Source organism: Lithobates pipiens, unplaced genomic scaffold, assembly GCF_037356315.1.
Source record: "Lithobates pipiens isolate NorthernLeopardFrog02 unplaced genomic scaffold, aLitPip1_a1.2 Scaffold_13, whole genome shotgun sequence".
Taxonomy (NCBI): Eukaryota; Metazoa; Chordata; class Amphibia; order Anura; family Ranidae; genus Lithobates; species Lithobates pipiens.
The window spans coordinates 248,829,608-248,844,612 of record NW_027507718.1 but is presented as its reverse complement, the minus strand read 5'-3'; the positions used below and the strand labels follow the sequence as shown (position 1 = coordinate 248,844,612).

Here is a 15,005-nt window from a genome sequence, read left to right as displayed (position 1 = left end):
GCCCATTTTTTTTTTTTTTTCGTCCAAAAGTTTTGACTACCTGTTTTTATTTAATACATAGGTTTTTTTTTTTTTTTTAATCTAAATCATACATGCAAGTAAACTGATTGGAGGTTTGTTTTGTTTAATAAATGTTTAAATGTAAGAAATTTTCTGTATCACTTATGAAGGCTGCTTTCACACTGGAGCGTTGATGGTAAAACGCAAGTTTTAGCGGCTCTTTACCATCATTTTAGCGGTGCTATTTGGCTGCTAGTGGGGCACATATAACCCAGCTAGCGGCCAAGGAAGAGGTTAAATGCGCCCATGAAGCACTGCTGCCAAATCGCATTGCATGCGCTTCGGCAGTGGTGCCCATTCATATCAATGGGCAGGAGTGGTGGAGGAGCGGTATACACCACTCCAAACGTGCTGCTTGCAGGACTTTTTTTTTAAGATCCTGCCAGCACATCGCCTCAGTGTGAAAGCACTCTGTCTTTCACGCAGACTGCAGGGTAGCCATTTTGCAGGCACTTTACAGGCGCTATTTTTAGCCCAAAAGTGCCTGAAAAACGCCCCAGTGGGAAAGGTGTGTTAGATCAAGGGGGATTAAAAAAAAAATAATAATAAATAAAAAAGGAAAAAAATAAATAAATAAAATAAAAATCGGCCTAACGTATCGGCCCTAAAAAATCGGCATCATATATCGGCTATCGGCCGCCATGATTTCTAAATATCGGCATCGGCCAGAGAAAAACCCATATCGGTCGACCTCTAAAAACCACCTTGCAGATGTGTTTTTGTGACACGAATAATCTTTTGTTAATCTTTATTAAAAAAGATCTTTCAACGCATCTTAATTTAGCAAAATTATCATTATTTTTTTCCTGGCATTGGCCAGACTTCTTGGCTAGAGTTCTGTCTTGCACTCCTGACCTTGTCGGAGAAAATTACCTATATTGTTTCTGTTCAGAATCTACAGTCTTAAAGTACACCTGTCATTTTATAAAGCACTGCAAACCGAGCTTCTGTAAGTACTCACAAGCACCACATTTTTCCACTGCTTCATTTCTGGATCTCTAATCTTTGAATGTTTGAGGTATGGAACGCCAGGAAGCTATAGCCCCAGATAAAATTCAGGCAGCTGCTTATATAATAACACAGTCGGCTTAGCAGGCATTTTGACTGGCTTACAATGGTTTGATAAATGTATGTGGTCATCATGTTCTCTTCCCTGTTATCTTGAAGTTCACCTCCCATCATTTTAGATTTGCACATGTATCAGACTACACTGGTTCTAAGCCTGAGAATTGGCCGCTGATCGCTCAGTTGTCGGTCTGCTCATAGTGGAGAGCAGTGACTGTCAATCATCGCTCCCTGCTCTGCTCCTTCAGCGCTCACTGAAGTGCTGCACAGGAGGGGGGCAGGCACAGCTTGCTCTCGCTCTCAGCTACATGCTGAAGCAATGCCAGCTGTTGGGCAGCTGGGTAAATTCCAGCACTGTTGTTGGGGTCATTCCAGAGCTTGGGGCAGCTCTAACATGTCAGCTGATAGCAGGCAATAGTCTACTATCACTTGACTCTTTGTCACAGGAGAGCAAAGATAAGTGTACTCCTAAGAGATGTATGGCCAAAACTGTTTGTTGGTCATTGTATTTGTAGCCCAGGACCAGCTTGACCTTTTTGTCCTTGCTTTTTTTCAACTTTGTGTCTCCCACTGTATATTTGGTGAACCTTAGCTTTGACATTTGGATGGTATGTGTTAGTTTGTACTGTAGCATCTTCAGAATCCAGTGCAGTGTTTCTTACCTGCATCTCAATTGGGCAGATTCTGTTTAGTGTGGATATCCCAAATAATTCAAATGACTTATAAGGAGGCTCATCTGTATAGGGGGTGCTACTGTAGCAGAGGAGGGAACACCCGATTTTTACTGAGAAAATACCTTTAGGCCCCTTTCACACTGGGGCGGCGAAGGTGCCGGCGGTAAAATTGTGCTATTTTTAGCGCCGCTTAACCATTGTTTTACTGCCACTTTACCGTTGGTGGTATTCAGCCACTAGTGGGGCGGATTCCCCCCCCCCCCCCCGCTAGCGGCCGAGAAAGGGTTAAAAAAGTGCTGCAGCAGCGCTTTGCCGGTGGTATAGCCACGCTGCCCCATTCATTTCAACGGGCAGGACTTTTTTCTACTGTTCTGCCAGGGCATCGCTCCAGTGTGAAAGCCCGAGGGCTTTCACACTGGAGTGGGAGCAGCGGCTCTTTCAGGGCGCTTTGCAGGCACTATTTTTAGTGCTGTAGCACCTGCAAAGCTCCCCAGTGTGAAAGGGGTCTTACTAATACAGTGAGAATGTGATGCATATAAATGTAGATGAAAAGTGTAGCAATGTAGAATTTCCATTAATAGTTGAGATTTTAGAATGACATAATTGTGCAGACAGTAGGTGTGCTTTTGTCACTTTATTCTACCAGACTCCCACAATGAACAGCTGCCTTGTGTGTTAAATTCATTTCACCAAGCTGTTAATAACGCATGCCGGGTTTTCATGTATTGATTTAAGCTTCATTCTCTGTATGCTTGGGATATTTCACTGTCCTCTCTTACATACAAATAGGCTAACACGGTAATTTATCTCTAGTGGAATACCCAACTGGTACCTTTTCAAAGCCAGCATTGTTTTGTCTCTGTAGTGAATTATATATTCTAGTTGAAGACTTAATCCTACCTGTACAATGTTCATATTTTTTATTGTTTCATCCATTGCAGTGTACTGTATGGCCTTGTTGAAACTTATGGTCAGGAGGCGGTAAAGAGGTGATTGAGCCTTGGTTTTACCCCCCCCCCCCCGACTGCTGTGATTGCATCCAGATAGGGGTTGCCCACTTGCTGCAGCTCTGTCACGCTCGGTGGGCAGTACTGCCTCTGAATTTGACCCATTCAAGTGAATGAGACTTGCTGCAACTGCAAGCCAAATGTTATAACCTAAAATCTATTTGCTGAGTGAAGTTCTGCTTTTTAATTATTCAAACAAAAAATTGACCTTTTCAGTTCTATAGACATAGCAAAATTTTAGTACTTTATATTTACACAAACCTAGTAGATTTAAGATGAGCAATGTTGACAGATGTGCATAAATGGAGGTTTTCTCTAAACAATATAGGCAGCCAATGGTATATGCAAAGGTAATGTAAATCACAGCTGACACGAGCGGGATGAGTCACCCTGAGTCGCTCAAGTTCTAGTTTACATGTTGCATCGCTTGAGTGATTGGCCCAGCCAGTCTCATAGAATTAATTGCATGATTCTCCATACTCGAATGCACAGGGTTTTCCCTCTTCTCCCAGCAGCTGAACAAAAAGATGATCGTGTACTTCTGAGAAGTAAACCCGCTGCCTTATGCCAGAAAATATTACATTTCACTTGTTCTGATAATGTGGTTGTTTCTTACCGAGAGCAAGCCAATTAGTAAGTTTAACGTGTCTTTTATTCAGCATCCCATCTTCACCTGTCTGTACCTCATTCACATATGTAGAGGTAAATAGAACTAAAGGCAGCATCTACTATGTACAACGTAAAGGAAATATGTGATCACAGCATACTTTCATTTTATAACCTCCAACATTGTAATGGCAAACAAACAGTTATATTTGACGATCCAATATACTCTTGCTTGAAAATTCTCCTTTCTTATTGTGATTGCGATCTGCTGACCATCACTTTTTACAACTTCCTGGATTCCCTGCATGCTTTACAGCTTCATCTCTGCTGTTTACTTGGAGTTTATAACATACTACATATCCCATGGTACCTTGCTGTTTGCAAACTGTGATTCTGGTCCTTACTCTGCCCCCTAAAACTCCTCCCCTCAGCACTTCTGTAGTTCAGAAGGCAGGCTCTGTGAAATGTGTGACACAGCAGTGCCTACTCACAGGGCATGGTGAATACATCACAGGATTTAAGGAAGTACATTTGTGGGATCTTCAAACAAGTTTACAAACTTCAGGATCGTTCAGATAAATAGGAGCAGCCGAAAAATAATTGTGATATTTTAATATAGAAACTTTTAATTTTAAGTTTATACCATAGATACGCTTTCAACAATGATAAATTCCGTCAACATGCTCAGATGTGTATGGGTAAATGTTAACTGTTTTAGGGCTATTTTAGATTTAAATCATCATCAGTTGTGTTTTTTTTTTTTCTTTTTTTTTTTTTTTTTTTATTATTATTATTATTATAAATTTTTAAACTCGGAGGCATTTTGATTTTTTTTTTTTTTTTTTAATCAGAAATATTCCAATGATGGTATCTGTGTATATTTTGAATATGCGCATGTGTACATTTGTCTTTTTTGCCTTTTTTTTGTTTTAATATACGTACTCAAAAACAATTCATAGTTTCAGTACTTGGTGAACATTCACATATTTAAAATAAAAATAAAAAATACTTTGAAAGTTTTTATACCTATAAAAAAATAGCTGGGTACTAACTGCCTGTTTGATAGAGCACACATGATCAAAGCTCTCGTTTTAATCCTTCCACTCTAAGCAGGAGCACGCAAATCAGATTAGTCAAGGTGGAAACTTCACATGCATCTGAGTCAAGTAGTTTTGAGGACACGGAAGTTGTTTATCTTGATGTATCAAATGATGTTCTAGGCTCGACTTTACTTCAACTTTGCTTCATAGTTCCACTGTTCAGAATTTGTACAAATTTCCATTTATTTTGATTATTAGGCCTACAGCCAGAAGTCCATGTTTTTGTCTTAGTTTTGGTATTTATTTACTACAGTGTGAGGTAGAGGTCGACCGATATGGGTTTTTCTCTGGCCGATGCCGATATTTAGAAATCATGGCGGCCGATAGCCGATATATGATGCCGATTTTTTTGGGCCGATATGTTAGGCCGATTTTATTTTATTTATTTATTTTTAATCCCCCTTGATCTAACACACCTTTCCCACTGGGGCATTCTTCAGGCGCTTTTGGGCTAAAAATAGCGCCTGTAAAGTGCCTGCAAAATGGCTCCCCTGCAGTCTGTGTGAAAGACAGAGTGCTTTCACACTGAGGAGATGCGCTGGCAGGATCTTAAAAAAAAAAGTCCTGCAAGCAGCACGTTTGGAGTGGTGTATACTGCTCCTCCACCACTCCTGCCCATTGATATGAATGGGCACCACTGCCGAAGCGCATGCAATGCGATTTGGCAGCGGTGCTTCATGGGCGCATTTAACCTCTTCCTTGGCCGCTAGCTGGGTTATATGTGCCCCACTAGCAGCCAAATAGCACCGCTAAAATGATGGTAAAGAGCCGCTAAAACTTGCGTTTTACCATCAACGTCTGCCCGCTCCAGTGTGAAAGCAGTCTTCACAAGTGATCCAGAAAATTTCTTACACTTAAAGCGGAGGTCCACCCTAAAATGGACCTTCCGCTCATCTGAACCCCCCCCCCCCTCCGGCGCCACAATCGGCACCTTTCAGGGGGGAGGGGGGTGCAGTTACCTGGATAATCCAGGTAACTGCACCCACTTCCGGGCTAGCTCTCTGCGGAAAGGGGCGTACATTACGCCCCCTTCCGCAAGTGCTCGCCCCCTTCCGCAAGTGCCCGCCCCCTTCCGCAAGTGCCCCGCTGCCTGCTGGGAAACACACAGATCCCAGAGGCAGCGGGGACCGTCCTCATTGCGCAGCGCGGCTCACGCATGCGCAGTAGGGAACCGGGAAATTAAGGCGATGGCGGCGGCGGCAGCACTCGAGTGTCGATCTAGAGATCGGCTTCGGGTGCCGACATCGCGGGCGCGCTGGACAGGTAAGTGTCATTATTTTAAAAGTCAGCAGCTGCAGTATTTGTACCTGCTGGCTTTAAAAAAAAAAAACGCGGAGTCCCGGCGGACTCCCGCTTTAAACATTTATTAAACAAAACAAACCTCCAATCAGTTTACTTGTATGTATGATCTAGATTAAAAAAAACTAAAAACCTATATATTAAATAAAAACAGGTAGTCAAAACTTTTGGACAAAAAAAAAAAAAAATGGGCTAACTTTACTGTTTTTATTTTATTTTTATTTTTTAAATGGTGTATTTTTTTCCCAAAAAAATGCATTTGAAAGACCTCTGTGCAAATGCCGTGTGACATAAAATATTGCAACAACCGCTATTTTATTCCCTAGGATCTCTGCTAAAAAAATATATATAATTTTTGGGGGGTCTAAGTGATTTTCTGGCAGAAAATACAGGATTTTTACTTGTAAGCAACAAGTGTCAGAAAAGATTTAGTCTTTAAATGGTTAAACTGAGAACTTCTACACACAGAGATGATTTCATTCATTCAGAAGTGTAAACATTGTATCATTTAGTTCTTTTCTTGGCAGTCTGCCCAGAGAGGAGGAAAGTGTTGCTATGACGACTCAGACAACTCACACTGACTTCTTACAGAAGTCCTTTCAAAGTCCCCCTGTAGAATCGGCTTTTTATTAACACAATCGGCTGATGCCGATTATTTAAAAAACGGCAAATATCGGCCGATATATCGGCCGGCCGATATATCGGTCGACCTCTAGTGTGAGGGGGCGCTGTCATTTGTAGTATGTCTATGTGTACATTTTTATCTCGGCCTACAGAATTATTTTCAGCTCCTTAAAAGCTGAACTCCAGAAAGCTAAAAAGTCCTCCCACTGCAATGTTTAAATCGGGTAAAGCAGTTTTACTCCGATTTGTCTAAGGTCCTCTGACTTCTTCAAGGCCTATCCAGAATCAATAGCCCTGTATTAGATGTGGGGATGCTGAAGGCTATCCACTTCTAAGTTGCCGTTTGCCAGGAGGGAGTTGAGGTTCAGGTAAGTAAAAGTGCTCTTCACATCCCCTAGAATAAACTAGAGGATCCACTACAAGAGAGGAATTTTCACATTTCCAGAGTTCAGCTTGTTGATGCATTTTGTTTTTCTGAGATAATTGCTATGGGAGTACTTCTCTAAATGTTCCAAATACACTGAAAAATGTTTTGTTTTACGTTTTTTTTTTTTTTTTCCACAGAACCAGCTCCAGTTGTAGCCGCTTGGGATCGTGATGGTGCAGATTCAGATGAAGCACGTCTGTCTCCCCAGGCCGGCCGCCTAATTCGTCACCTTCTTGAAGCAGATAGTGACCCTATGTTATCGCCTCGCTTTTACGCATATGGGCATAGCCAGCAATACTTGGATGACACAGAGGTGCCTCCATCGCCTCCTAACTCGCACTCTTTTATGAGGTATGTATTCATATTTATTTATTACAGGTACTTGTACAGCACAGTCAATTTATGCCGCACTTTCATATATTATACATTCGCATCAGTTCCTGCCCTCGAGGAGCTTACAATTTAAGGTCCTTAACTCACATTCATACCAACATAGACAGGAGCCAATTAACCTACCCAGCATATCTTTAGAGTATGGGAGGAAACGCATGCAAGCACAGGGAGAATATGCAAACTCTAGGCACATAGTGCCATAGTTGGGATTCAAACCGACAACCCTAGTGCTACCAGGTGAAAGTGCTAACCATTTAGCCACAGTGTTTACTTCCTCTAGATTTTTAAAACAAAGCTCTGGTGAAAAAAGAAATCTAATTTTAAAGATTTGTTCTAGGTATATATATACATAATATAGTGCAAAATAGAACAGCCTTCTTTTCATGAAATAATTGGATGCTGTTTGGGTTCTGCTTTCTTATGCATGGCTCCTCCATTTAGCCTGTTGATTGGAAAATAGATTAGCAGCATCATGTAGTTTTTTTGTCTTTTTACTTTCCCCTACTGTTAAGGTGTTGGACTGAAAGCACTAAATTTATAGACACACGCTGCTGGCCCACCCTTTCCAGTATAAGCACTTCTGTACATGGGAATACTGAACACTCATATAAAAAGACAGATTTTTGTATATATACTAATGTATTTAAGCACACCATTTTATATTTTCTCTACTTTTTCTCCTTGGCAGTATGCTTTAAACATATTCTATATGGAGTCTTATTATTATGTTTTTATGTATGCAAGTGTATGACATACACACATGCTTCGGACTAAAGAAAAAATTGAATCATTCAGAGCAAGGTTTAATGCTTCCTTCCTAGTGATGTGCTAATATCTTGTTTTTCTGTTAGCCGTAGGCGTAGCTCTTCCCTGGGGTCACATGAGGATGACCGGGATGAGGACCTGACACCTGCACAGATTACTCGCAAAATTCAGAGTCTAAAGAAGAAAATCCGCAAGTTTGAGGAAAGGTTTGAAGAAGAACGGAAATACAGGGTAAGTGTCTTTCCTTGTATTTCTGTGTTAACATGACCACAACTGCTGATTTCTTTCTAATACTTAAAAAGATGCAGCCATAAGTGGGCATTTGTACAAATCTGGTTCCCCACCCTTGGGGGTGTTTTCATGCAGGTGTACTCGGCTTTACTCGGCGGGGTGGGGGGGTGTCAGTCAATCGGGTCCATCTCCGCTCACTGTGCTGAGATGGACCTGCCTGTCGGAGCCCTGCTCTCCTCTATGGAGAGATCGGATAAAGACTGACCACCTATCCGTTTTCATCTGATCCAATCCGCCAGACTGATGGAAAATAGGGTCACCATCCGTTTGGATTTCACAGGCACGGGTGTCAGCGGACATGTCACCGCTTAAATCCGCCGCTCCATAGGAGTGAGTGGAGGCTCCGATCTGGTCTGCCTGGAAAAACTGACAGGTGGACCTGATCGGAAAGCCAGTGTGAAAGGGGCCTTAAATTTTAAGAACCGCAGAACCTTGCTTCCTAGGGTAGCAGTGTCTGCTGTTCTTAGGTGTATTCTCTCCCTGCCAGAGCAGAAATGTCAGCCCAATGGCTGTGAGGCCCCTGTCAAGTCTGACTTGTCTCCTGCCTGAGCTCAGGGCTAATAACTGACACACTATTTCATCTGCTTGAGACAGATGAACCTACCAGTTTAATCATTTTAAATTTGTTTTATGTTCTTTTGATACCACCTTTGTTATAAGAGAGTTTTGAGTGTCAGTTCTCAGGTAAGACATAGGATGATCTAACATACAATACAAGTTGATAATAAAAAACAAAACTTCTCCCTAGAAGTAGAAACTAACCTAATGTAACAATTCAAGAGTGAATACTCCGATTTAATACAAATGCCATGTTTAAAACAAATGTTTTCCCAGCACACCATATATAACGTTTCCTCTTTTTGATCTTTCCAGCCTTCACATCGTGACAAGGCTACAAATCCAGAAGTTCTAAAATGGATGAATGAGCTGACCAAGTTCCGGAAGCAGCTTAAAGGTAATTACAAAGTTTTAGCGTAGACCTCCTGCTAGCCTGATCTCTGGAATGCACACGTTTCCCACTTTGTTGCCTGTTACCAGAAAACTCTTGTTTCTTAGCTACCACATTTTGTAGCTGATAAAATTGAAATGGTGGGATAAATTGAATTTAGCATTTTTAGATGTATCATAAATGTTTATCTTTTAATGGAAATTAAAATGTAGTTTGAGCTTATTTTAATCTTCAGCTGCAAAGCCGAGCTTTAGGCTCTTCTGTAAAAGAGACATTGGGGTTGATTTACTAAAGGCAAATCCACTTTGCACTACAAGTGCACTTGGAAATGCATTCGCTGTAGATCTGAAGGGGACATGCAAGGAAAATTAAAAAAAAAAAAACTGAATTTTTGCTTGTACACGATTGGATGATAAAATCAGCAGAGCTTCCCCTCATTTCAGATCTTCCCCTCAGATCTACAGTGACTGCACTTCCAAGTGCACTTGCAGTGCAAAGTGGATTTGCCTTTAGTAAATCAACCCCCTTGTCACCTTGCTTATTCAGGGTAAATTTTAATTTTAAATGAGCCCATCCTACCACTACTCAGTTGTCCAGCACTCCTCCCTCTGTTGTTGCAGCCATCAAAATATCTGGTGTCCGCAAATATTAGAGCTCAGAAGGAGCACTGTGAAGTATAAAGCTGTTATCCCTGTGTAGGATAAAAGCTTACTTTAATACAGAGATATTAAGAAATGGAAGCTTATTGGACTATGTGAAAGACTGTTTTGGCATGAGCTAAAATGCTTCTACAGATTGTTGTTGGCTTATTAAAGGCATATAGGCTGTCAACTTTGCATAGGAATTTCCCCTAAAGCTGAGTAAATGTGGTGAAATTTCACTTTGCAAAGAATATCCAATCACATGCAAGGAAAAAAAAATGAATTTTTGCCTGCACATGAATGGATGATGGAAGTCGTCTCCCCATTTCACCAATCTGGGTATGCTGGATTGTAATAGACTCTGCGTACAGCATATGTTTAAAATATAACATGCAAAGGTGATGAATGTTTATTTGGTTGTTTGGTGTATTAAAATTTGTATTAAGAAGTAGCAGAGCAATGTGAAATAAGTGTTTCTGTACAGCAAAATTAAATTGTACGTACCTGCTTAAAACAAAATAAAGGTTTGGGAAAAAAAATCAGCACATGGGTCATTTTGCTTATGATTGTTACAATGTATCACTTGTGCAACTGGCTTTTACTTTCCTTGAAATCTTTCTCTCTGATCCTTGTACCAGCAGCACAAGGAACACGTCAGATTAATGGGTAATGTCCCTTGTGCTGATTTTTTGTGTTTTTTATTTTGACTTCAGGTTAGGCTTTAATTTTGGGGTGTATTTATTTTTTAACTAAACTACATTTTTGTATGATCAATTTTCAAATTATCTTAGAGTCAAAAATCAAGCTGTCTGAAGAAGATGTGGTTCCACAGATGAGGCAGCGAAGCAATACACTCCCAAAAAGTTTTGGTTCCCAGCTTGAGAGGGAGGAAGACAGAAAGCCAGAGGTAGAGAAGGCAGCCAAGCCTTCCATAGAAGCTACAATGGAAACCATTCAGAAGAAGCTGCAGGAAAAGAGATCTGAGGTTAACCGTCCAGAAGATATAAAGGTATAATTATGGAAAGGAAGTGGTTTTATATGCTTATGCTTTGTTTCTACAAGGAGAATAAACCGGTAATTTTCCCTACTATGGTGAACAGACATGGTTGTGACCTACGTAACTGGTGGAAACTGACACTGGAATACATTTTATATATAATCTTTAAAATACAGCTGTCTTATCCACTTGCAGACCACCAGCTGTCATATGACGGCCAGGTTGCGCGGCTCTTGTTCTGGAAGGGTGTCATATGACGGCCCTCCATTTAAACAGGGAATGCACGCGATCATGTGCGCTTGTATCCCTGTTCCTTCGTGCCGAGGGGGGTGAACAGCCATTGGGTATGGCTGTTTACCACTTGATTGGGCGTGATGAAGTCACGGGCAATCACATGTGTTACCACCCCACTTTGCACGGGACATGCGCGCAATTTAGAGCCCGCTGAGCGTGCACATCGGTGGCGGTGTGTTACCGGGGACACTGCTAGTCACAGACACTGGTAAACAGCCGTTGGCCCGCGGCTGTTTACCACGTGATCGGCTGTGATCCTTTCACAGACGTTCACTGAATGTCAGCAAACTGTGGTAAGGAGATGTTACCGGGTTCTCCTCCTCATACACCGATCGTGTGTGAGGAGGAAATTGTGGTAACATCTCGTTACCGTTTACAGTATACACCAATACACCAATCGCGCCCCTGTGTGTAAGGGGTCTTGGTGTCTTAAGAAATGAGATTCACCTGATATACTGAAGGCCTGATCAGATGTGATCAATTTTCAGTGATTGGCACCATAGTTTGTAGACTCTCTAACTTTCACAAAGACCAAATAACACACTAATTTGGGTTATTTTTACCAAAGATATGTAGCAGTATAAATTTTTGCCAAAATTTATGAAGAAAAATTACTAATTAGCAAAATTTTATGACACAAGCAAAGAAAAAGGCATTTTTTTTCACAAAATTTACGTTTTTTTAATTTTTTTATTATTATTATTATTATTATTATTTATAGCACCAAAAAATAAAAATCCCACTAGTGATTAAATACCACCAAGAGAAAACGTTTTTATAAAAAAAAAAAGAAAAAAAAGGACGCAAGTTGCATATGTGGGTACAGTGTTGCATGACTGTCATTCAAACTGTGAGTGCTGAAAGCTGAAAATTTGGTCTGGGCAGGAAGGGGGTGTAAGTGCACTGTGTTGAGGTGGTTAAAGTGGAATATCGTTGTTATGGCAGCAGCTAGCTGCCATAACGAAGGTATCCTCTTCAGCGGGCGGTCTGCTTTCAGATAAATGTGGTCTCTGTGGCAGATTCGCCGCAAGATCACTTTTATCGCTGGCGGGAGTAGGGCCTCCCACCCCTCTCTGGTGCCCTTTGCCGCCAACGGAGGCCATTGCGTCCTCTTCCGTGTTTGGTATGGAGCTGAGTGAGGGGAAGATGGCCCCCTCTCAGCTCCATAGAATTTCAGGGTGGAAGTGACATCAAAACGTCACTTCAGCCCATAGCTCTTTTTTTTTTTTTTATTATTGCTTTTTTTTAAATGTGACATCTGAGTCTTTTTGACCCCAGATCTCATATTTAAGAGGTCCTGTCATGCTTTTTTTCTATTACAAGGGATGTTTACATTCCTTGTAATGGGAATAAAAGTGACACAATTTTTTTTAAAAGAACAGTGTAAAAATAAAAAATAAAATAAATAGGAAAACGTTTTTAATGCGCCCTGTCCCGCCGAGCTCGCATGCAGAAGCAAACGCATACGTGAGTAGCGCCCGCATATGAAAACAGTGTTCACATGTGAGGTATCGCCATGATTGTTAGATCAAGAGCAATAATTCTAGACCTAGACCTCCTCCGTAACTCAAAACATGCAACCTGTAGAATTTTTAAAACGTTGCACATGGAGATTTTTAAGGATAAAAGTTTGTCGCCATTCCACAAGCGGGCGCAATTTTGAAGTGTGACATGTTTGGTATCAATTTACTAGGCTAACATCTTTCACAATATAAAAAAAATTGGGCTAACTTTTTACTGTTGTCTTATTTTTTTTTTTATTTCACAAATGTGTATTTTTTTCCCCAAAAAAAGTGCGCTTGTAAGACCGATGCGCAGTATTGCGACGACCGCCATTTTATTCTATAGGGTGTAAGAAAAAAAAATTGGATTTTCTTTTATTTTTTTTACTCACCTCTAAATGGCTGTTGCTAGGGGGTCGCTCGTAGTCTGCCTCCTTCAATGCCTGGGCTCTTGACGTCCCTTCCCCTCAGAGCAGGAAGGCTCAGCTCTGCCCCCTCCCTCTTGTCAATCATCTGGGACACGTGACGGGTCCCAGATGATTGCGCAGCCAATTGCGGCGCCGCATGCGCAGTGGGTGCCCAGCTATGAAGCCACAGCCGAGCGCCCACAGTTACAATGCCGGCGCTGCCGAACGGAGGGAGGAGACGAGCGGGGCTTCGATCCCCCGCATCGTTGGACCCTGGAACAGGTAAGTGTCTGATTTTATTAAGTCAGCAGCTGCAGTATTTGTAACTGCTGACTTAAAAAAAAAAAAAAAAATTTTAATTTATTTTTTTATTTTTTTATGGGAACTCCGCTTTAAATATATTTATTTTTCCTGAATTTCACTACTCATAGAGCTAGCCTTATTATTAATTCCCCTGAGAGCAGTTTATTCTCCTGCTACTTAAAAGAAACATTGAGAAGGAATCTGTCTGCTGGAGTCCCCAAGATATGCAAGAACTCATCCCCTACCAATAACCGAATAGGTTTTGGGTAGTCTGGCCCTTTTTTATTTTTTTTCTAATTTATTTTATTTATTATCTATCAATCATTAAACATTTTTGACATCTTTTTCAAATAGATTTAATAATACCCAATGCCTATACACTGGATTTGTCCAAATGAGTAGAATGACACTCCAACCAGTTGCTTATTTACTCATTATTTTTATGTTGGGGATGGGGAAACTTGAAAACTGAAGTATATATATTTTACCTATGTATCTGTTTGAAGCCTTTCCATATTGTGACGGGTTGCATACCACTCATTCAGTATAGAATTTAATAAGTTACTAGTTCTATGCTCAAACTAGTTAAGTTAAAGAGGAAGTAAACCCTGATGGGTTTACTTCCTCTTTCATTCCCTGCAAAGGCAAAGCATAATGGACTACTAGGCATCGCATAGTAGTCCATTATGTGTCACTTACCTGACACAGGAGCCAGTGATGTCACTGCTGTCCCCTGTAGTCCGGCACATCCATCTTCTCGTGGGGTCTCGCAGCTCCGCAGCTGTCATTCGGCGAAGCCGCCACTCCTGCGCATGCGCACGGGAGCCGACACGCGCGGCAACTTCGTCATTGACAATGCCGCGCTCAGTGCGCCTGCGCGCCGATATCTACGGCGCATGCGCCGTAGACAGGGGTGCGTGTCTTCTGGCAAATATCTCCTAAACCGTGTAGGTTTAGGAGATATTTCTTGGACCTACAGGTAAGCCTTAATCTAGGCTTACCTGTAGGCCAAAGTGGTTTGTAAGGGTTTACAACCACTTTAATGGCTTCTAGCACTAGAGAACATCATTTGGCTTGAGTTTTTTGCTTCATAATACATTGATTTGTTTTTTTGTGTTTCTAGGATATGACCAGGGATCAGATTGCAACTGAAAAAGTGTCACTTCAGAAAGCCCTGCTGTACTATGAAAGTGTTCATGGCAGACCGGTATGTTTCTTAATATTCTCTTTATTTTCTGAAAAACTGTATCACAAGCTCGATTAAGTGAAAAACTATATGAAAACCATAAACCGTAGTAATGCCTATGCGTTTTGCATATAATTCTCCTCTTGATAATTTAGTCTCTTCTAACCTGGAGCTGACAACCTTTTCCATGCCTGCATCAGTGTGCTTCCTGGGCAAGGATCTGATGAAGAAAGGCCAGCAGAGCATCTGCATTTTTCATATTAAAAAGAAAATTCGAGGAAATGAATAGTTGAACACTATCAGCTGGTAGAGATGGACAGGGGTGGAATACACTTGCATTCTACAGAACATTATGTAGGACGACGGCATGACCATTATCTAAAGCAGTGTTTCTCAACTCCAGTCCTCAAGGCGC

General features: G+C 41.2%; 1 protein-coding gene across 8 annotated transcripts in view; it reads left to right on the top strand.

Annotated features, from left to right (window-relative positions):
- FAM13A (family with sequence similarity 13 member A) overlaps window positions 1-15,005 on the top strand; it is a 290,352-nt gene that overhangs the window by 251,571 nt on the left and 23,776 nt on the right. For all 8 annotated transcript variants that reach the window (XM_077476499.1, XM_077476498.1, XM_077476500.1 and 5 more), the window contains 5 exons: window positions 7,000-7,213; window positions 8,107-8,251; window positions 9,185-9,266; window positions 10,693-10,910; window positions 14,528-14,611. In XM_077476499.1, the coding sequence (XP_077332625.1) occupies window positions 7,000-7,213; window positions 8,107-8,251; window positions 9,185-9,266; window positions 10,693-10,910; window positions 14,528-14,611 (743 nt within the window). The remainder of the gene's footprint in view (window positions 1-6,999; window positions 7,214-8,106; window positions 8,252-9,184; window positions 9,267-10,692; window positions 10,911-14,527; window positions 14,612-15,005) is intronic.